The sequence below is a fragment of the Lipotes vexillifer genome, unplaced genomic scaffold (genome assembly GCF_000442215.2).
Source record: "Lipotes vexillifer unplaced genomic scaffold, Lipotes_vexillifer_v1.1 scaffold269, whole genome shotgun sequence".
NCBI classification, from domain to species: Eukaryota; Metazoa; Chordata; class Mammalia; order Artiodactyla; family Lipotidae; genus Lipotes; species Lipotes vexillifer.
This window is the reverse complement of record NW_006799885.1, coordinates 1,681,893-1,706,270: the sequence shown is the minus strand read 5'-3', so window position 1 is coordinate 1,706,270 and position 24,378 is coordinate 1,681,893. Positions and strand designations below refer to the sequence as shown.

At 38.7% G+C, this 24,378-nt stretch overlaps 1 protein-coding gene across 3 annotated transcripts in view; it reads right to left on the bottom strand.

Annotated features, from left to right (window-relative positions):
- EDNRA (endothelin receptor type A) overlaps nt 1-24,378 on the bottom strand; it is a 61,107-nt gene that overhangs the window by 7,699 nt on the left and 29,030 nt on the right. For 2 of the 3 annotated variants that reach the window (XM_007472005.1, XM_007472003.1), the window contains 3 exons: nt 19,727-19,854; nt 5,989-6,187; nt 1,643-1,795 (listed from right to left, as the gene is read on the bottom strand). In XM_007472005.1, coding sequence (XP_007472067.1) covers nt 1,643-1,795; nt 5,989-6,060 — 225 coding nt within the window. In that variant the 5' untranslated portion in view covers nt 6,061-6,187; nt 19,727-19,854. The remainder of the gene's footprint in view (nt 1-1,642; nt 1,796-5,988; nt 6,188-19,726; nt 19,855-24,378) is intronic. The other variant, XM_007472004.1, reaches the window with a different exon arrangement.

Here is a 24,378-nt window from a genome sequence, read left to right as displayed (position 1 = left end):
CTGTTAAATTATAATAAAAGATAATAGCTACCATTTGTATAACATGTTAGATTTTATAAAGTATGTGTATGCACATTAATTCCTTTGATTCTCATAAAAACACTGATTCACATATTATTATGTCCAATTTACAGATAGGGAGCTCACGCTCAAAAAAATCAGTCCTCTAGCTGAAAAGTGTTGCCGATGAAGAATGATGCTTGTTGTATGGTCATCATTACAGGGCAGATTTCCAGGCTCCATCAACAAGTCACATTAACTTTTGGTGTGGTTCGTCATCCTTATATACTTGTCTGTTGAAACTGAAAACTTACCCACAGTCCTAGTTTTACTCTTTGAATTAATATATATCAACATTTTCTGACTAAACTATGAGTTGGGTTCTATTAGACACCGCACATGCATTAGGTCATCCCTTTGATGTATTATTATATACATTTCATTAAAAATTTTTAAGACTCAAAATTAAGTTGGTATTTGTACAGAAAAGTGCAGGTATTATTACATACATTTTCTGAAGAACTAGAAGTTCAGAGAGATTAAGCAATTTGCCCAATGTCACAGACCCAGCAAATATAAGCGTCACAGTTTTATCTGTTCTGTTTCCTGCCTGGGAAGGACCAATAGCGTCCTAATGACACGTTCAGATTTCTTCTAGAACTTTGAGCCCTCCAGAATGGGGCTTCTTATGTACCCAATCCCGTTTCCTATCATGAGTCTTACCTTAGATGTTGCTCTAATGAGGTCCATCTTTTTTTCCAGTTCCCCAAATGCATGGTGCCCATGCTGTGTTCTATTAGACCCCTGTCCACCCACCTGAAATGCCCCCTGTCCTCTTCTTCCCCACGGAACCCATTTATCCTCCATGAACAGTTCAATCCCCCTCATACAATTTCTCCATGACTTTATCTCATATCCTCCTTGGCTTTCTATAGCAAAGGCTACTTTTTACCACAACTTATGATTCTATTTTCCAATTATTTCATGTTTGTGTTTTATTTCCACAAGACTGCAAAGCCTGCCTGTGGAGAAAGTCATATACTTCTTTTTTTGTCCTGGCACAGTTCCAACCCCAGTTCAACATACTGCTAATCACAAACATGCATGTTTGATACACTCTAGGCAAAATAAATGAATAGTTTCTCTGTGTTTGGGCCCTGCCCGCAGGGCCACCATACAGACGAACAAGACAGTATTTTTTTTTTTTTTTTTTTTTTTGTTGGATCGGGAGTTCTGGTGGCTGCAGGGGCTGAGATCCTGCCACCTTGCTGTTCAGACTGTGCCTTTGTTTGCAGAGGTGTCACTGTGAGATGTGACGGCCCTCCTTGGAGGTTCAGCTGCTGTACGCGGGCCTCTCACTGTTGTAGCCTCTCCCGTTGCGGAGCACAGGCTCCAGACGCGCAGGCTCAGCGGCCATGGCTCACGGGCCCAGCCGCACCGCGGCACGTGGGATCCTCCCGGACCGGGGCACGAACCCGCGTCCCCTGCATCGGCAGGCGGACTCTCAACCACTGCGCCACCAGGGAAGCCCTGACAGTATTTTTATTTTTAGGCTAAATCTGCGAAATACAGTATTCATAGGCCTTTTGTTGTCAAGGACAAAACAGTCTTGGCCACATCTTCATGATCGTATTAGATTTACCTGTTTCAGGTGTTCACTGAGGGCAATTCTCAGGCTGCCGTTCCTTCTGTTTAACATCTCACAAGTCATGAGGGTGTAGAAGATGGCAGTGCACACCAGGGGCATGCAGAAGTAGAACCCGAACAGCCACCAGTCCTTAACATCTTGGTAGAACTGGAAAGAGAAGAGAAGGGAGAGAGGAAGAGGAGCATTGTAATGAAAATTAGCCATACAGCACCTCTGGTGGCTTCAACATTTTCATGCTTGCAGATACGTTTGTATAGTCACGCTGTCTGGTTGTGGTAATGGGCTTGGAGGTGGTAGTCAACACAACTAAATTGGAAACTCCAGACATTATCTTGGCTTTATAATAGCACACAAAGAAATTGCATTAAAAATTATCCTGACAAACAGCGCTATTCACCATAGCCAAGACATAGAAGCAACCTAAATGTCCACTGACAGATGAATATACAATGGAATATTGCTCAGCCATAAAAAGAATGAAATAATGCCATTTGCAGCAACAAGGATGGACCTAGAGATTATCATACTAAGTAAAGTAAGTCAGAAAGAGAAAGACAAATATCATATGATCTCACATGTGGAATCTAAAATATGATACAAATGAACTTATCTATGAAACAGAAAGAGATTCACAGACATAGAGAACAGACTTGTGGTTATCAAGGTGGGGGAGGGAGGGATGGATTAGCAGTTTGGGATTAGCAGATGCAAACTATTATATATAGAATGGATAAGCAATAAGGTCCTACTGTATAGCACAGAGAACAATATTCAATATCCTGTGATCAAACATAATGGAAAATAATATGAAAAAGAATGTATATATATATGGATAACTGAGTCACTTTGCTGTACAGCAGAAATTAACACATTGTAAATTGACTATACTTCAATAAAATAAAATTTAAAAATTATCCCAACAAAGGTATTTTGAATAAACTGAAGTTGGTTTTAATTACACAGGGCAAGAGCCCTAATCAATAAAAAGGGTTCCCTTCCAAAGCTCATAAAACATGATTTTTGAGACATACAGACTCTCATCTTTGTAGGTGATTCTCAACATTTTGCTAGTGCCTGGTTTACTTCTGACTATTGTGGTTAGAGTGTACTTAATGTGCCTATCTAGTTTGGAAACAGTGAGGGTTATGAATGGCTTATCTGCGGAGTTCCGGTTACTGGGAATTAACCCTTTGTCTGGTATGTCTGCTATGTGACCTCGCAGCCAGCCAGTTTGAGCCATCAATAACTGTGCCCTTTCTCGCTCTCTTTTAATACTTAACACCTGGAAACTATTGAGGCAGTGTAGCTTATCTGAAGGCATACTGAGCATTATCTCCCAGAGGACAGGATTTGTAAATACCAGGATTACTCAGTTTTATGTGTTCTTGAAAGAGAAAATATAATACCCAATAAAAATGGAAATTAGAAAATTACATCTAAATTCTTCGTCCCACTAAATTAATCACCAGCTTGGGAAGAAATGCTGTTTCTCCAGATTGTTTATTTACTAAGGATAATGCAGCCTCCTGTAATATCTCAGTTCCCACAGTAAAAAATAATCACACTGCTCTGTGAAAAACTGGAGAGTTTCTGAATATAGAAAGAGGCCCAGTGGGCTGCATTTATAACATGTCTATTAAAATATTCTTTAAATGGTTCCTGAGGAAAAGAAGTTCTGGGCAGGGGTTCTTAAATATTTTTATGCCATAGATCGCCTTCTGGTGTAGACTATAATTCTTTCTGAGAATAATACTTTTATGTGCATGAAATAAAATATGTAAGATTACAATGGAAACCAATTACATCAAAACACAGATATCAAAATATGAAAAAGAAAGTTCTGATGTAGTAATATATGTGTTTATTAACAAATTAAATCACAGATCTAATGGTGGTTCTATCAGAATGTAGAAGCAATGATGAATGTAAATGATATTTCGAGATTATACAACTGTTATGTGGTATGAAATGTCTGTTATTTCTATTAGTGAAAAAATCATGGTACTGCTAAATACTACCGTGGTTTGTTGCCTACTTTCATATTAGAAGGAAATGATAAATTTCAGTTAGAAGTTAGTGAAAATAAACATGTAATTTCCTTTCCATTCAAGTTTACAAACCTCTGAATTCTAGCCTCAGGTTAAGTGCAGACTCCCAAAGGAGTTGGTTTATTCAAATCTGTTTATACAAATATTTTCCTATTCACATCACACTGTAGAAAGATTTTAGTACCGAACTTAAAAAAACAAACAAAAAATCAGGACTCTCTCTTCATTTAAGTGCAACACAAACACTCCTTGGAGGACCCCCTCCCTTTGTACCCCCTTCTGGGTGCATTGCTGGCTGGGTGTGACTGCCTAGAAGCAGCAGCCGCGGAGGGCCTGGAAGCTGACCCTACCTGGAGGGGACTGGATGGAGTTCCCTGCCCCTTCCATGGTAGAGGCCTGTCGAGAATGGGGTCACACATTTCTTTTGAACTGATGTCACCAGCAAGGGTATGGAGGGACCTCCCTCCAGTCTAGGTTAGAGCAAAGTTGAGGAGGGAAGAGTGGAAAAAGAGGGGGAATCACATTAGAAAAAGAGAACAGGAGGGGAAAGAGAATCCTAAAACTTTAGACTTGGAATGAAATCTTCAAAATCATCAGTTCAAGCTCATACCCTATACTGCAACCCTCCGGGCGCCCGCCGGCCACAACGCTCCCGCCAGCCTGAAGGGCAGCTACTCTTAGCTTCATCTCTAGAAAGGATATGCGTCCTTGTGGAGAAACCCATTTCATTTTGTCCAGCTGGAATGGTCAGTAAGTTCCTCTTTTTTTTTTTTCTTTTGGCCACACTGCGCGGCTTGCGGGATCTTAGTTCCTTGACCAGGGATTGAACCCATGACTTCCATGAGTGCTAATCACTGGACCTCCAGGAAATTCCCAGTGAGCTCCTTCTTATGTTGAGCCTCTTCTCTCTAATGTTTTAGTCAGGGTTTTCTAGATTGCTCATTCACACTGCCCAAATTCTGATAGCCTCCTATTACTTTGCTTTTCACTGTGGAGGTTGACTTCATAAAAAAGTCAGTAGATCAGCAGAAGACTTTAATTTTAAGGTTGCTAGTTTGGCTGTGTTCGTGAGCACTTTTAATTTTGAAACAAGAATTTCAAAGCAGGCTAACTGGCCAATTGTAAAACCACTAATTGTGTGAATTTTCCATGGAAGGAAAACATACCTTAAGAGGTCTGTAAATGATTAACTGTGGAATCTGAACTGCATGAAACTTACATCAAAGTACTAAATTATGCTGATTTAAGAGAAATAGTTATTCTTGGTTTTCCTCCTCATTCTACATGTGACTAGTTTTGCAGAGGAAATGTGCATTTTAAATGTGTTTCCTAATACTCTCAGTTATGTAATTAAGCTTTTCAGAAACATTAATGCGGTCAGGTGTATTAAGCAACAATTGAATCTGTTACACTAAAATGTTTTTTAAAAAAATTCTGCAAATTTATATTATTTGGGGCTTCCCTGGTGGCACAGTGGTTAAGAATCCGCCTGCCAGTGCAGGGGACACGGGTTCAAGCCCTGGTGCAGGAAGATCCCACATGCCGCGGAGCAACTAAGCCTGCGAGCCACAGCTACTGAGCCCGCGTGCCACAACTACTGAAGCCCGTGCGCCTAGAGCCCATGCTCCGCAGCAAGAGAAGCCACTGCAATGAGAAGCCTGCGCACCACAACGAAGAGTAGCCCCTGCTCTCTGCACCTAGAGAAAGCCCGTGTGCAGCAATGAAGACCCAATGCAGCCAAAAATAAATAAATATTTTTTAAAAAGAGAAAAGAATCCAAATAAAATAAAAATTTAAAAAATTATAGTATTTATATATTAGACAGAATCTGTACTAACATAAGCACACATGAGAATGACTTCCTACTTTGAATTAGTAAATCTGTCTTTAAAAACTGTGTGAGCAATGTGCATTTCCCCAAGTAACATCAAATAAGCATCAGCGTGTCTGTCAGATGGAAATTGTGCTGTACTCCTTATTATCAAAACAAATAGCGCTACATGCATACACATCAATCTCTCTTTCTTAGTAAATCTGTTTCAGAATTCTGAGTTGTTTGGTGCAGAGCAATAGTTGTGTCTACAGTTGTGCTATAATATAGGAGTGAAAACAAAATAGTTGTTTTATTCAAGAAGCTAAGCCCTGGTTTAACATCTGCTTTTCACGCAATTAAAGAATATTTGACTGAACTAACAGAGTAAACCACACTCGGCAGAGATATCAATAAATCTTGGTGATGGTAAATGAAGACCTTCTCCCCTCCCCAGTTAATTTCCTTTAAACTTTTCATACCTCCATGAATTTTGACGTGGCATTGAGCATACAGGTTCTGTGCTGTTCACCCTTGTATTCAAAGGGCACCATGACGAAGCCGATCGCTTCGGGGATGGCCAGGATAAAAGAAAGGATCCAGATGGAGACAATCTCAATGGCTGTGACCAAGGGAATCCCAATTCCCTGAACACGACTCCAGGAGGCAACTGCTCTGTACCTGAAAAAAAAGGGGGTGATGGCACCAAGTGGTTAGGAAATTTTATTTCAATTAAATGAAAATTATAAATGCTGGAAAGATCCTTCCTTTGGCCAGTGACCAACCATTAGTTTTTTAGGAATTTTCTGTGAGTCCTGGTGTGAAAAACAAGTGGGGCTATTAAAAGTTCTACCCATTTGGAGTTCAACTGGCTGGCAGGCCTGAGTCTGAGATCTTCACTTGGGGCCTATCGAAATCTCATGAGAATTTAGGATGTGGCAGCAGAGATGGGTGTGCTATGTTTATTAAGCTGGGGGGAAAATTGGATGATGGAAAGGGTAGTGAAAGCTGCTGGTACTTGTTATGGTAATGTCTTATTTCTGTTTCTATATTAAAAAAACTTGAAACATAATCTATGAAGTGGATCTAGATATCCTTAAGTGAATAGTGACCATAGATATTCCATTGTTTTCTCCCTTCCTCTACCCTCAAAATATGATCAAAGTGGGCTTGTACCAGGTGGCTGTTTTAGTAAATAAATATTTCTAATAATTATATTTGAAAATGTCAAAGAATAACTATATCTCTTCCATATGGCCCTGTGCTAGACTACATAAAACTGAGCTAAAGATAGCTTGGTTCCTAAACTTTAGGGGTTACAGTTTAATAGGAAAGAATGGTTCATACAGAAGCATAAGATATAAATATAACTGAACAATCATGCCAGTCAAAGCACTAACTGGGGGACTTCCCTGGCGGCGCAGTGGTTAAGAATATGCCTGCCAATCCAGGGGATACCGGTTCGAGCCCTGGTCCGGGAGGATCCCACATGCCGCGGAGCGACTGAGCCCGTGCGCCATGACTACTGAGCCTGTGCTCTAGAGCCTGCGAGTCACAACTACTGAAGCCCGTGTGCCACAATTACTGAAGTCCATGCACATAGAGCCCATGGTCTGCAACAGGAGAAGCCACCACAATGAGAAGCCCGCGCACCGCAAAGAAGAGTAGCCCCCGCTCACCGCAACTAGAGAAAGCCCGCGTGTAGCAACGAAGACCCAACGCAGCCAAAAATAAATAAATACATTAAAAAAAAAAAAAAGCACTAACTGGCATTAAGAAATTGTGTTTGCCTTATATTTTACCTTAATATTTTATGATAATAATCACATTTAAATGTTAAGTCTAAAGAAACTTTGGTTTCAGAAACTATGCTCTTTGACATGAGATGATGGTCTGGTGCTAACTGCTTTCAGACTTACTATTAAGAAGGGACCTGTGGTACAATATTTTTGTGACTTCATTCTTGAAATTTTTGCTGCTGTTGTAATGGAAAGGAAACATTTTCTTTTAATAGCTTTCATTAGATAGTGCCAGAAGAAGGCTGTAAAACAGACCAAGGCATTGAGACAGGTGCACATGGGTTTGCAGGCCAGGCAGCTTAATGGGAAAGATTAGTTAGCAACGCCAAGGCAAGATACAAGCTACCCATAGCCACCAAAATGAGCCCCTATCGTTTATAGTTAGTGTTCTGTCTCAGTACAACTAAAACGTACACCTGTGAAAACAACTCCTAGGAATTATGCTACCTGTTCTTCACTGTAGATTAGAACCTATAGTTTTGGTATGCACGATGATGCCACGTGGCATATATACAGCACACTTTGCTGGAGAAATGTTTTGCAAAAGATTTTTAGGATAAATAAGATTGGTGTACAATAAGAATCTCTGAAAAAGTCCAGATTAGTTCAGAACAGAATAAAATACGGCTATGCAAACAGACCAAGAAAATCCTTTTACGATGTAGCCAACGTTGCATTTTAAAATTTATGGTTATTACCAGTGGGATGAAGACTGCTATATATTCTGCTTTCTATTTCTGTTTACTTTTCTTTGCTGCCTTATTAGACTGGCAGCCTGATGTCCAGTAAAAGCTAAAAGGAACGGAGACAGAATGTCTATATCCCAAGGCTGTCAATGAGTTATATCTGTTTCTTCTCCCCTCCTCTTATCAGGAAAGGTGATGTAAATAAAACACTTTATCTCTTAAGAGAGAAAGCCAGATTTCTTAGGCAGGATTGGAGATAGAAGGTGGTTTAGTAAGAAAATGTGATCTACATGTTCTAATGATGAATATATTCACAGACCAGCTTCATTTTATAACGTGCCCATGAGTTCCCAGAATATGACATATCTATAATCCAATGTGAATTCAACATTTAGGAATAAATAGAAGTAATTTTTAGTGCCTAGTTGAGCAAATAATTCATAGTCATTCTGCTCCTTCATTAACCCACATGACTGAGAATTAGAATATTTCCCATTTGTAATCACACTGATCTTAATAACATCTCCATAAGATGAGAAAACAACCATAAGAGCGATTAGAAACACTCACTTGTGATGATGGAGGTGCAGAAAGGTGTGGAAAATAAGAAATACTGGATGTTCCCAAAATGATTTCTATTTGGGTGATAATGACACAACAGATCATACACAATATGTTCTCCTTACTAGGTGTGATTATGAACAGCCTGCCAACAAAAACTATTCCGGAAATAATCCCTCCTCTTTGAATTGCTTTCTTCACTTGGCTTTGACCACATTCTACTAGTTTTCCTCCTGCTGATGGGATTGGCCACTCCATCTCATCTCCTTGGCGGGATCATGCCCACGCCTCAAATTCTTAGTGTTGGATTTCTCCTTAGTCCTCGCACCTCTTTTCTTTTCTATCTACACCCTCTCTCTTTGTGATCTCATCTAGTCTCATGGCTTTAGTATCATTTAAACTCTCTATATGCTGATAATTAATTCTCAAGTTTATAACTCTAGCCTAGAGCCTCACCTCTAACTCTAGACTTAGTACATCCACCTGCCTACTTGAGGGTTCCACTCGGATATCTAATAGGCACTGAAACTCACCCAAACCAGACTCCTTGCCCCCTTCCTTGCCTTCTCTCTAGTCTTTACCATCTCAGGCCCAGAACTGTGAAGTTAGCCTTCCCTCCTCTTTTTCTTTTCCACCACACATCCAATTCTTTAGCAAACCTTGCAACCTCTTCCTTCAAAATGTATCCAGATGCAACCACATCTCACCATCTCGCCAGTTACCACTTTCCTGGATTACTGTAATAGCTTCCTAACTGGTCTCCCTGTGTCCACTCTGCCCTCCTGCAGTTTGCCCTGAACACAGCAACCGGGGTGAGCCTGTTAAAATGTAAGCCAATCATGTCACCCCTCTGCTCAGATCCCCCAGTGGGTTCCCACCCCAGTGGGAATGCCTACAGGTGTCCTCAGAGCTGCCTCCTCACTTCCTTCAGATCTTTACGCAATGGTGTCTTTTCACAGAGGCCTTCCCTGAATACCCTATTTAAAACTGCCAGATTCCCCTCCAGATGTACCCTGTCCCACTCAGCCTGATTATTTTTCTCCATAGCACTTACTACTATGGGACCAATTAAATATTTTACTTATTTATTTTGTTTATGGTCTATGTCGACCTCTCCCTTTTGAATATAAGCTCCATAGGGCAGACATCTTGCATGTTGGTCACAAGACCTACAATGCTACGTGCTGAATAAATATCTGTTGAATTAAGAATCTTTCTTTGTTCGTTTCCTTACCATGCATTTGTCTTTATTGGCCAAAGCCAATATACATTCCAAAGAGTTTCTTATTTTTTCAAGCCAGCCCTGAATTAGGCAACAGATAAAGAGCTAATACTTTCAGAATCCTAGAACACAAAAATTTAAAACCAAGCAGGACCTCTGGGCTGAAATTTCTCCCTTTGTGTTCTCATTGGGAACCTGAGGAGGGGTGTGTCACCAAGTCCTCTGCCTGGTCTCCAGTGAATGTGGGGCGCCTGGGCCAGGGCTCTGGTCTGCCAAGTCCCAGGGGAGTCTTTTCCCATGACACCACCATGAACTCTGTCATGTGACATGCCAAAATACAAGAATAAATTACATGTTTTGTTTATGTAAAGATGTTTGTTACTGTATATGTCTATAAATAGATTTTTACATGTTTTCAAGGCTAGAGGCATTTAATGCATGTCTTTGAATCTTTAAGGTATGATCTGGGAAACTCATTAAACTGAAAATAAATATTATTGAATGTACTTTAAAACAGTGTAAAAGAAAACTTCAAAAGATCACTTCAGCAAAATCTATTTTCATTTCTTCTTATTTTTTGCCCATTTCTATTCTCATAAGTGTAGTTTGAATATAATTATATTATAATCTTGTCAGTTACAATTTTGTTTTTGGCTTTATTTGCTTTTCATGTTTCTACATAGGCATGGCATTTATTAATTTCAAGGCTACCCAGTATAACAAGATATTGATACAATTTACCTAAATCTTCCCCCTATGGTCGCATCATTTCTAGTGTTTCAAGGTTGTGAATAACATGCCTATAAATACGTTTGCACATACAGATTTTTTTTTTCTTTTTGAATGATTTTCCTGGGTTAATTATCTTGAGTGAGATTACTAAATCAAGGGAATGAAAAAGTAGCTTAAGTACCTTTAAAAAATGTTTCTCCCAAGTGCCTGTCAATGCTTGCCTTCATTAAAATTTATTTTTCTTCAGTTTTGCCACTTCCATAAGGTAAAGTGGCACTTATATCTTTATGTGTGCATATCTTTTTTTAAAATTTTATTTTGCGGTACGCGGGCCTCTCACTGTTGTGGCCTCTCCTGTTGCAGAGCACAGGCTCCGGACGCACAGGGTCAGCGGCCATGGCTCACGGGCGCAGCCACTCCACAGCACGTGGGATCTTCCCGGGCCGGGGCATGAACCCGTTTCCCTTGCCTGCATCGGCAGGCGGACTCTCAACCACTGCGACACCAGGGAAGCCCTGCACATCTTTAATTGAGCAAACGTGACCCTTTGTATTGTTTGTTTATGATTTGTGTCTCCTATGTGTTAGGCAAACCAATTGCCATACAGAGGTTTGGGAGCAAAATGCCAGCAGGAAGAACTTTAAAGAGAAGCCAGGTGAAGTGGATTAAAAGATAGCTGCAGGAAGGAAACCATAAACAAGACGAAAAGACAACCCTCAGAATGGGAGAAAATATCTGCAGACGAAGCAACTGACAAAGGATTAATCTCCCAAATATACAAATAGCTCATGAAGCTCAATATCAAAAAAACAAACAACCCAATCCAAAAGTGGGCAGAAGACCTAAATAGACATTTCTCCAAAGAAAATATACAGATTGCCAACAAACACATGAAAGGATGCTCAGCATCACTAATCATTAGAGAAATGCAAATCAAAACTACAGTGAGGTATCACCTCACACCAGTCAGAATGGCCATCATCAAAAAATCTACAAACAATAAATGCTGGAGAGGGTGGGGAGAAAAGCGGACCCTCTTGCACTGTTGGTGGGAATGTAAGTTGATACAGCCACTATGGAGAACAGTATGGAGGTTCCTTAAAAAAGTAAAAATAGAACTACCATATGACCCAGCGATCCCACTACTGGGCATGTACCCTGAGAAAACCATAATTCAAAAAGAGTCATGTACCACAGTGTTCATTGCAGCTCTATTTACAATAGCCAGGACATGGAAGCAACCTAAGTGTCCATTGACAGATGAATGGATAAAGAAGATGTGGCACATATATACAATGGAATATTACTCAGCCATGGAAAGAAATGAAGTTGAGTTATTTGTGGTGAGGTGGATGGACCTAGAGACTGTCATACAGAGTGAAGTAAGTCAGAAAGAGAAAAACAAATACCGTACGCTAGCACATATATATGGAATCTAAAAAAAAAAAAAAGGTGCTGAAGAACCTAGGGGCGGGACAGGGATAAAGACGCAGATGTAGAGAATGGACTTGAGGACACAGGGAGGGGGGAGGGGAAGCTGGGATGAAGTGAGAGAGTGGCATGGACATATATACACTACCAAATGTAAAATAGATAGCTAGTGGGAAGAGGCCGCATAGCACAGGGAGATCAGCTCGGTGCTTTGTGTCCACCTGGAGGGGTGGGTTAGGGAGGGTGGGAGCGAGATGCTAGAGGAAGGAGACATGGGGATATATGTATATGTATAGCTGATTCACTTTTTTATGCAGCAGAAGCTAACACAACATTGTAAAGCAATTATACTTCAATAAAGATGTTTAAAAAAATAAAAGATAGCTGCAGAGAATGAAATAGTGCCATTTGCAGCAACATGGATGGACCTAGAGATTACTAAGTGAAGTAAGTCAGAGAAAGACAAATATCATATGATATCATTTATATGTGGAATCTAAAAAAAAATGATACAAATTAATTTATTTACAAAACAGAGACAGACTCACAGACGTAGAAAACATATTTATGGTTACCAAAGGGGAAAGTGGGGGAAGGGATAATTTAGGGGCTTGGGATTAGAAGATACAAACTACTATATATAAAGTATATAAACAACAAGGTCCTACTGTATAGCACAGGGAACTATATTCAATATCTTGTAATAACCTATAATGGAGAAGAATCTGAAAAAGAATATATATTTATATATGTATAACTGAATCACCTTGCTCTACACCAGAAACTAACACAACATTATAAATCAACTATACTTCAACAACAAAAAAAGAAAAATTAATAATAATAAAAAGAAAGATAGCTGCAGATATTTGGACATTTCTTCAGTTGGGTCCTTCATCTGGGCTGGCCTGTGGCTCCTTTGACCAGCTGAGCACAGCTGGAACGATGCTTTGTCAGTTTCATGCCTGGCCTCTGAATGGAGCAGCAGGTTCCATCCTGGAGCCCTGAGCCCGCTGGAGGGGTGTTGAACAGCCCTGGACTTCATGGAGAGGGAGATGGGCTCCGCTGAGCTCAGATGTCCAGCTGTTCTTGCCAAGGGGCCAGTCATGTGAGTCTTGGACCCATGAAGCAAGCTCAGTGGCCAGCTGAAATCCACCGTGAGACCGCAGTCGAAGTAACAAGGAGCGGAAGAACCGCCCAAATCCCTGACCCACAACATGGTCAGATAATAAGAAAATGGTGGTTGTTCTAAGCCACTAAGTTTGGGGGTAGTTTGTTATCAAAGAAAAATGAGGTAGCAAGATTAACCAGTCACCTGATCTTGACAATAGAAATAAGATAAAAGAACGAATAACTATGTGCAACAGTGAACAGACCCCCCAAATGAGATCCCAAGTTGCCCTACACCCAGCGTGAAAGGAAAATCATAGCACCAGGAGAATAAGGAGAAACCAAACCCAAGTTTAAGTAAAAATGAAGTTTTTTAGAAAATCACTTCCATGCTTTCTTGAGTTAGGATAAACCTTTGAGAATATCATAGAGACCACTAAGCAATTACTTGAAATGAGGGATGAAGAACTGGCTTTGGGTTTGAGGCAAATCGAAGTGCGTTAGTAATGGATCCTTACAACAGGTATCTAATTACACATCATCTGGAGTAGTTGTTAAAAGAGTTATCTTTTTTACAGCCCCTTTCCCCAGGCAACTTTTAAGTACAATCTGGAGCTGTACCCAGACCTTTTTTACTGGTCTGACCCCCATCATTTTCTACTTTAAACATGACTGTTAACCTTACAAGGAATAGCATTGAATTCCTCTTCCCAATCCCTGCCGCTTCTTTTTTTCCCCCTGAAACAAACTCAGAGTAACTTGTAAAGCTTGTCACTTATGGCAGGTAAGAATACCTATTTGCACTATTGGTAATGGCTGGTTATTCTTGTTTTGTTGGGAAAAATTCATTCATTTTAGAAGTATACTGCTTTAGCATTAGACAAAACTATTTCACTGATAAAGCTTGGATAGAGGTCAAAATTTGTTTCTAAATTTCCCCAGTCTTTTTCTGAAATTCCTGTTTTATCTTATTCTTAAGTAACTAATGATGTGAAATAAAAATAAATAGTAGATTTGAGGAAGAATTAGTGAAAAGCTTTAATAAGATAAGTCCATAGTTGAAATGAACAATGGGAAGTCATCCATTCTGGTACAAGGGATGCGCTTTCTCTGTCTTGCTTACCTTATTCAGATTAAAAGCCTGGAGTGAGGAAACTAGACTTTTTCTTTGATCCTAAAGTATTAGTATTCACTGAGCAATCAATGAAGTAATGGAGAAATTGTATAAAACTTGGATGAATAGTTACGTTCATTATTTGCCCTCAAAAACAACAACTCTGAAATGAGAGATAATCATCATATTTAAAAAACAAAACCAAAAAAATCACGGGAACTCTTCCTGGGCCGTAATTTGATTCAGCTCATAGAATGAAAGCAGGGATTCCCAAGTTGCAAATTGTTTCATAACAGGTTCCAATTTCCCTCTTTTTACTCCTTGCTTTGTTTTGTTTTTTTTTAAATAAAGACATTTTTTTATTTTTAGAAGAACATAATGCGACCGAATCAAGGTTCAAAGCAAATTGTGTCTTATCTTCAGAAATCAAGTGTGAATGATTCATTCTCTAGTGTGAAAGCTTTTGAAATAGAAATGTCAAAATAGATTCCCTACATACCCGTCCCAAAGTTGAGAGTCAGTACCAAATGAAATGTAAAAATAATAAAGAAAAGACCCAGGGAACAAAGGACGGTGAGTTGATTACCCAGAAAAACCCTCCTGGATTCAGGCAGATTTTTGCGAAAGTGGAATTTTAAAACGGTTCTTCTCGTTGATCTAAAACTGAGGTTAAGTCTTAATGAAATAAATGCTTGACATTCTTTTTTCTTTCTTTCTTTTTTCAAACCAAGAACGTTTCACGTGCTGCATAACTGACAGCTTGGGATTGAACACTGAGTTAATTTTTCTCCATGCATGAGGTAGGGGAGGACATGGTGTGGGTGAGGTATTCCTACACCAGAAACAGGAATCTATGACCTAATCCCTCCATTTCCACATCCCATCATCTCCCACCACCCCCTTCTCCCTGCCTACAGGTAGGGTTTATACTGGGGAGATTGAAGCTCAGGAAGATCATCCTCTGAGGTTCCCCCAAGGGATAAAGAGGCAGCAGAACAAGGTGAGCTAGAGAAGGAATGGAGGGTGTTGATGATTTAGCTGGCTGGGGAATCCAACTGCCTGAACACTTCCCTTGTGCACTTCTTTCAACCTGCTTCCCACGTCATTGTCTTCACAGCCGTGGAAACTCCTAAAGAACAGCAGCCAGTCCTGATTCTTCATGTCTGTAACTCATACCCTTCTTGCCAAGTCTCTCTGTTGAACTAAATTATGAATTATGCTTCTCAATCTAGGGATAATTCATGATACAGTATATCACTGAGGAATAAGTGCCCTAAAGTATTTTTCAATCAAGAAAAAAATTTATTTAATAGATTCATACGAACTACAGAAGAGACCACTATACCATGGCACATAACACTATTCAGAGCATATACTCTAATTTTTGTAAAAAGAAAATATATTGCAGGGATGAAAAGTTGCCTATATTTCTTATCGAACCAAGCAAATTCTTTCCTCTCCTTGGCCTCTCTTTTCATCAATGCCTCTCTTCTCAGAGGATTATACCCAGCTGCCTTAAAAAAAGTTTTACTATTTATAGCAGCCAAGCATCTTCCTTGTCTTCCTTCTCCTGTTTTTCATTCTTGTTTGTCATGGGCTGTTCTTGTCTGGGTTTGGTTAGATGTTTCCTCGGAGGTGCAGTTTTCTTAGAACCCTGAGTGGCCCTTTTCTAAAACTCGTTATCATCCTATTTTTACCTAAACTTTGGGACAAAGTTTAATTTTTTAAATAAAATGCTGTTTTCCCAAATTTGATGGTGCTTTTGTAAAGGCAAGAGTAGGCATGGAAGTAACTCTGAGCTGGGCATGTACCTGTATTTCTCCACACACACACAGGCCTACATATGCTTGCGTTTTAGAGCTACCCAGTCATAGGAAATTAGTGTTAATTTAAAATAAAGGTCATAGGAATGAGCTGGGCAGATGAGAAAAATAAAATGTAGGGAATAGCATGAAGTAAATAAGGAAAATGGGTCACAGAAAATAAAATAAACTTTCATAAGTTTTTTTCTGCTTGCAGAAGAATGTTACACCAGTTACTCTATCCCTTGACATAACTACTACTACTATTTATCATATTCCTTTCAAGGAATATTATATTCATATACTTATACATATAAATTGCATTTAACATCGCTATCCATTTCCCTAATGCAAGGCTGCTTTCAGCTTTTTCTTTAAATGATCTTGTAAAGCATGGGTTCACAACCCCTGGGCCGCGGATGGGTACCAGCCCGTGGCCAGTTAGGAAGAGGGCTGCACAGCAGGAGGTGAGTGGCGGTGAGGGAGAAAAGCTTCGTCTGTATTTACAGACGCTCCCCATCGCTCGTATTACTGCCTGAGCTCCGCCTCCTGTCAGGTCAGCAGTGGCATTAGATTCTCATAGGAGTGCAAACCCTGCTGTGAACTGTGCATGCGAGGGATCTAGGTTGCGCACTCCTTATGAGGATCTAATGCCTGATGATCTGAGGTGGAGATGAGGGGGTGATGCTAGCGCTGGGGAGCAGCTGCACATACAGATTATCATTAGCAGAGAGGTTTGACTGCACAGAGACAATAATAAATGAATTGCTTGAAGACTCATATCAAAACCCTATCAGTGAGTGGCAAGTGAAAACAAGCCCAGGGCTTCCACTGATTCTGCATTATGGTGAGTTGTATAATTATTTCATTATATATTATAATGTAATAATAATAGAAATAAAATGCACAATAAATGTAATGTGCTTGAATCATCCCGAAACCATCGCCCCCCCACCCCCTCAGTCCATGGAAAAATTGTCTTCCGTGAAACCGGTCCCTGGTGCCAAAAAGGTTGGGGACTGCTGTTGTAAGGAACATCTTTGTACCTGACTTCTTTGTTCAAATTTTGGATCCTTTCCATAGAATTGATCGTGAAAATTGTAATTATGGGGTCAGAAGGCAAAAACATTTGTAGGACTTTAGTTTCTGGCAGGGCTGTCAATTCCCTACGACCACCAGATTTTGAGAAACATGCTTTTTAATGAGAATTTCTTTGATAATATGAACATGATTCATATGTTAGTCATTTTAATTTCTTCTATGGTGATTTTTATACTCATGCCCTTTTTATATGGAAGTAGTAAGATTTTAATTACTATTTGTATGGCTTCTTTAAATACCAAGAATATTAACATGTTGTAGTTTTGCTGCAAATATTTTCCCTGGATTATTGCTTTGTTTATTTGTTTTTTAATTTTATGAATGTTTGATACTCATGTTTTAAAATTTTATGTCCTGAAATGCATTCATAGTTTTATTCAGATTTTCTACCATCCACTTTAGGTTCAAAAAGTCTTCCTTTTCTAGAGATCAAAAAGATATTGGTTTATTTTCTTCTATTGCTCTATGGTTTGAGTTTTTGCATGATTGTGCATAGTGGTTAAGAACACATACTACTTTTATTTGATTATGGCTCCAAAACTTAGTAGCCAATTGGCCTTGATTAAGCCCTTTCGACCTCAGCTTCCTCATCTGTAAAATGGGGATAATTATAGCACCATCACAGGTGTTGTTATAAGGATTAAATAAAATAATTTCTGGAAAGTATTTGTAACAGGGCCCGGTACATACTAATACTCAATAAATGGTAATAATTATAAATATTATTACTGATATATAGTACAAAATAAGACTTTAACATGTTTTTTCCCCCAGATGGTACATAGCACTATTTACTGATGAATCTTTCCTTTCCCCATTAAAGTGATTTCAGCCTATAATATGTTCTTGTACACTCTGACACCTGTTTCTGTTTTTCCCATTGATTTGTCAATGTGTTTATGTGTGTGTACCACATTGTTTTAAAACTGTAGCTTTATAACCTTTAAGAATATCATATAGGAAGAATATGTGTATAGGAAACATAATTCTTTTAAAAATTGTCATGATCATTTTCTTAATTCTTTTCCCCATATGGGTTTTAGAGTTATATTATAATTTAAAATTTTAATTGGATATTATAATGAAAATACCTAGCTATATCTCTAAATATACAACTTGATAAATACAGGTAGGAAAAATTTTTCATGTATTAGTAATGTAATAGATATAATTTAATGACTTTAATTTTTAGATAATATAATACTTTAGTTACAAGAGGAAATGATATTATTGGGGTGCTAGGAGTGGGAACAACAGAATGAGAATTCATTAGTGAATAAAGTCCACATTATAAATGCTTGCTCAATTTTTTAAGACATGGTCACAAGTAGCATAATCTATTATTTGTCAAGTGAAAGTGATACAGTGGCCATCTATTGTATGTAAATATTTTTATGCAGCAGCCCTTAACATCTGATATGATGCAGAGGAAACCTATGTAGACCTCAGGTTTTCCTGGGAATCACTGTGAATCCTACTAATAGGTGATGAAATTATTTCTGATCTTTGTGTTTACCACTGCAATGGTAGCATTTTTGTCAATAGCATTACTGCAATTTAAACTACTAATGGATTTTTTTTGTTTTAATTTCAGCAATAAATTTATTTTTAATAACACTACTAAACATTTTGTTTAGTGTTTCACAATTATTATAACCATAAATTTATAACAAGGATACCATTATAATTTTCTACTACCAATGGAATGAGTATTTTTATGTTTTAACAATAACACTTTTGGTCCTGAAAATTAATTGTTAATGATAAATAATGAATATCTGTAAACATTAAAATGTTCTTTAAGAAAGTGGGACTTTTATTTCTATTATGATGGGACTTAGGTGCTCTGATAAAGTGATTGTCAGAGTGTGAAAGGAAAAATGAAAACCTCTTCTAAATTGTAGGTAAAACCACCTAAATAAGACATTAAACAGCATTTGCAAAGGATTATTTTCAATATAAAAAAGCACCACAAAACGTGTTATAGAGTTCCTAACTTCAGTTTTTATAATTCCTGCTATGAAAATTAGAAGGTATAGAAAATACCTTCTAGAAGTTCATGGAATTCAGAAGGACTTCTTTCTTGACGCCTTGACATCCATGTTTGAGAAGAATTCTGGAAAGACTCTGAGATACTTGATGGTTTTTTTCAGAGTTGGATCAAGGGGTGCTTCTGTTGTCCTCTTTTTAAAAATTAGGAAGCATTTCAGGTATTCAGAAAAGCATAGATTAGAACATAATTCTGAGTACTCACCACTCAGTTCAACTAATCAAGCATTAGAAACACAATTGAACAGTATCTTCTTTTTTCTAATGAGAAATCTACCATTGAAATTACAGAATTTGGATGTCCTAGAATTTCCTTTTCCAGCATTCATTCCATCTAACATGTTCCTTTTTCCTTCGTTGCCATAAGGATGTCAAATGGATATAGTTGGTGAAATGCTCTCGGTACAAGTTGCCTGAACCAAAGATGGCTGGTAATCAGCAACTGTGGAAAGCAATTCTAAACAGTACAGCAAGATTGCTAGTATTTTCATTCCTGGGAACTAATGAACAACTGTCTTGAACCCCAATTCTCAAGGCTCCTCGAGTTCTCCTCTTTCTGACAAAACTGCTTTTCTAAACCCAACAACAGAGTAAAGGGAAAGAACCACGTTACCTGTCAACGCTGAGAGCGCAGAGATTGAGGACGGTGATCCCCACTGAGGACTTCTGCAAAAAGGGGAGCAACTTGCAAAGAAATACGCCAAAGTCATTGTGATTAAAAGGCCAGCGCCCAGCCAGCAGCTGAAAAAAGGAAAGAGCATGGTAAGAAATGGCAGAGCCAGCATAGGATACACGGACACTTATATTTCTAATTAGGCTTCCAAACTTCTAAATTTTATCGTTCACTATGCTTTTCAGTTAGTGTGGTAGCAATAGAGTATTATCATCATTTTTTTTCCCATATTTTAAAGCCTCAGCAATTTTTTAATCCTGAACAATGTGGAGAGTGATAAATATAATAACAAGAGATAAAACTTTGATCTTATAGGAAGTAGTCATGCCGCCTGATTTTCAAAGAGGAGCAAAATTTGGGGGTTTGGATGACAGCTTAACTGAGAAGCAGGCAGTCATCTCTGATCAAGTCTTACTAAATCATGAGTGAAATGAATCATTTTCAGCTAGTGGCACTGGGAGATTATATTATCTCCTGACAAGCAGCCAAAGCTCTGAATAAGATGTTCTGGAGAATACTGGGAAAGTGAAGTGCTTTGCCAGCTGGTTAACAGCTAAAGCCACTTGAAACTCACCTTTTCCTCCATGCTTAACTTGCTGCCCTGCTTCAGCAGGTGTGACACCAGTGGCCTATCTTTATTTAGGCTCAGATTTTCCTTTATCATACAAGAAAATGTGGTTACTGTGACCTGTTTGTAGCATTTGCAGGGACATCTATTCTTCCATGTTGACAATTTGAAATTTTTGCTCCAGGGAGAGGGTGATGACCCTCTAGTGGCTGTGGTGAGTAGCAAGAACATAAATCCTCTGTGAATTGCTGATATCTAATTAGAGATATCTAATTAGGTATCGTACTAGAATCGTGGCCTTAAATAATAGCTCAGCTACCTAAAAGGAGGAAGTCTCTGCTGAATATCTATGATGCCTTTTCAAGAGTAAAAATGGTATTGATGTCCTTTCTTATGTTTGCTTAGTGACTCAGAATTTAAACGTACTCCACTCAATAGGAAATAATACTGTACTAACTTGACAAACTTCTTATTTTTGCAGAGTACCTATCGCCATAGTAACTCTAAGTTGACCTTCCAATTTCGTTCTACCATTTCTAAAAGAGTAAGGTTTAATTTCATGGTTGGCGTGGTCATTCATATGAGTCCATGGAAAGAGGATAGGAAACTATTACCCGAGAAATACAAAATCAGAACTTATGCATTTTGAGAGTTTAGTAGCATAGGGCTATCTATAATTCTATTTTTTATGGCTAAGATCCTGTTTGACTTAATTTCTGATGTTCTCTCTTTTTGGTTTTCAAACATATTTCCCTTCTTCTGTGTAGTTTTCTCAAAGACCTCTTCCTTCAATGCAGCCCTACTGCTGGTCTCTTCTTCCTCTCACTCTGACTGGTCTTGGTTGGTGTCTTCTCAGAATTTCCATAAATACCTTTGTCCAAGGACAACCAGTAGTTTCTTCACAGAAATACTGCCCTAAACTCTGACAGTTCTCACGAAGCTAAAAAATAATTATACCATTGCTGATTGCTAGTTATGAATGCCTGATGCAAGTAAACACATAAAACATTATTTCTGAGATGAATCACCCCCTAAAAAGAAAACCTGAAAATTACTTTTTACACAGTGAGAGTTTACTATTTTGTCCCAGAACTGTAATTCTCCACTAAAGACTAGAGAGATGTAATTAAAATCTGTAAGTATTGTTATGGGATAAGTTTTGGAACAGTTGAATTGTTATGGTTCGTTCATTCCCAGAGACAGAGGATCCTGAAATCTATGTGGATGGATTTCCCAATTCACACATCCGACATTGAGAGAAAAGAAAAGGATGTTTCTGGCTTAACAAGGGAGACTCTGAAATCCTGTGCAGGTCTAAGTAACAAGTGCTAAGAAAAATGATCTGGGAGAACCCACAACAGAGCATGTATTTATTGTTTCAGGCCCTTGCAATCTCAATTGAAATATTTTTTTTTTTCATGCTTGCTTAAACTTTTTTTTTTTTTTTTTTTGCTTAAACTTTTAATTAGGATTAGGTGTAAAGGAAGCACTCAAGAGAAAGATATCATGGAGTTGGTGAGCACCAAATAGATCACAGAACTGTCTTTCTTTGACACAAATACGTGTTTGGTTATTTTTGTTGTTCTTTTTTTTTTTCTTTGCCAGAATTGATTCTTCTTGGGAATTACTGACAAAGGAGAATGAAAGAAATCACTGGAAAGAAATTTTAGGTACAATCACAGTGTAGACATCCCTGACGTATATCCACTTCATTCTCAAGGGATGTATGGATAGTAACTGTTCTCATGCTGCCAGCAGGAAATTAGGGTCCTACCTGCAGGCAGCTTCTCTTTCTGGTTAAAGCTGGCTTCCTCAAAGAGGCCCTGCTTAACTACCCAATCTCAAGTAGGACCTGCTTTCATGGAACCAATATTGGAGTAATCTTAGATTCAAAGACTCCTTTCAGCCCACTCTGTCTTAGCAAGAAAACATATACAAAAGGAAGACATCAAAGAGACATAGAGTATAGCTCACCTATTTTTCTCTTATTTAGAAGAGGCATTTTGGAGCTTATGAAAGACTATGGGAAATGTATCCTTTCTGTTATTTACTAGCATTTAAAATGGAAAATACAATATTTAAAATGGTAAAAGTTAAGCTGTATAAAAACTTGTATGATGAAAAGTTAAGTCTCCCTTCTATTCAAGACCCCTTAATTCCCTGCCCAAAGGCAACCACTGTTAATTATAAATTGTGTTTTCTTCCCGAAAACTCCCTATGTACATAAATCCTGTTTGTTTGTTTTTTAAGTCAGAACATTATGGAAATAATACCTTCCAGCAGTTTTTTATGATTTTGTTTCCTAGAGCAGACTTCTGGGAAGCAGTTCTATTGCCTAATTAAAATGTTTTGATTTTTTAAAAGCCCGTTGAGGAAAACCACTTAGACTAGGATAGGAAAAGATAAAGAACTGCTTAGCATAAAGAGACCATGGTAAAAACTAGTTGATTTCATTATTGTTAACAAGCTAATATCAATTCAATGAAAGAAAAACCAAACCAGTCTGACAAACTAACAAGTCGGATTGTTTCAAGGGTAAATCTGGCACCTTGGAGCAGTCATAGCTTATTTTTGCCATAAGAGGGTCTGTGCTTTCATGTAACCCTCATATTTATAACTTCCAAGGGCATCACACAGTACCTCGTATGTAGTAGGTGTTGAACAAATTAATGATTTCAACTCACTAATTCAGGGAAATATTTTCACATTTTGAAATTTGATAGCACCAATTTTCCACAGAAAACACATTCATCTTATAATTTACTTTCTATTTAAAAGTCATTTAAAAGTATCTGAAAGTAGTATTTCCACTCTTGTTTGTTGAAACAAACAAGGCACCGTTCAACTAGTTGTTGGAGGAGGTGGGAGAATACAGTTCTGTTGAAAAGTCCACGGTAAAGAGGGGCTGCCAAACACTTTGCTTGGAGAGCCCTCCCTTTGTGCTGAGACCGTCCAGCTTGATAAGAGCCACAGAGCAGGCACCTGAAGATGACGCCCGTCCTATGGTCCAATCGGGTTCTCAAGTGGACCACAGAGGAACAGCCCAGGGCAACCTAGGCAGCAGAGGGTCATCTGCTGAGCATGGATTTTGCTTTAGGACTTTTCTGAGGGGACTTTTCTGCAGCTGAAATGTAATTAAAGTCCTGATCTCCACCTGAAAACTAAAGCACTACTAAATGGCACAAATTAATGTAGAAATTCTGTATTTGTGTGGCTGATTCAGATTTTGGAAAAATCAACATAAAATTGATAGGCTGCATTTTTTAACCTGTCAAAACAGATTTACCTACGGACTTGTACCACACGATCCACCAATAAGCACCCTGTTTTTAGAATGACTTGATCCAAAAGCAGGATGTCTGGCCACTACTATATTTGGTACAAAGCAATTTCTACTTAGTTGTGATCTTTTATTGATGGTATGTACAACGTACCTGCTTATGTCAGCTTTCTGAAACATACCTGACAACCAGAAAGTAAGCAAAAATGTAAGGTGCCAAATGGTTGCTGTGAAATTTATGCCCTGAAGTTCACGTCCTTGACTTATGGGTGAACGGTCTGAGTCTTCCCCGCAGGTTGATTTGTTTTTACTTTACACCCATTTTTATTGTTCTTTTTAAATGGTTCTGTTATTTGTGCATTGCACATCCAAAGCTACTCATTAATACGAACCCTCCTGAGTAATGGTTCTCAGCCTTGGCTGTACCTTAGAATGATTGAGGGAGCTTTTAAAAATACCAATGCCCAGGCCATGCCCCCAGATGACTGCTCTTCGTTGTGGGGTGCTTTGTCTCCCGGGGAACATTTGGCAACGCCTGGAGACATTTTTCGTTATTACAAATTGTTGGGAGGCTACTAACATCTGGTAGGTAGAGGCCAGGGATGCTGTTAAATATCTTGCAATGCACAGGCCAGGCCCTCTAATGAACAGTTATCTAGCCCAAAATGTCAGTAGCACTGAGGTTAAAAACCCTGTCCTAGGGCTTCCCTGGTGGCGCAGTGCTTGAGAGTCCGCCTGCCGATA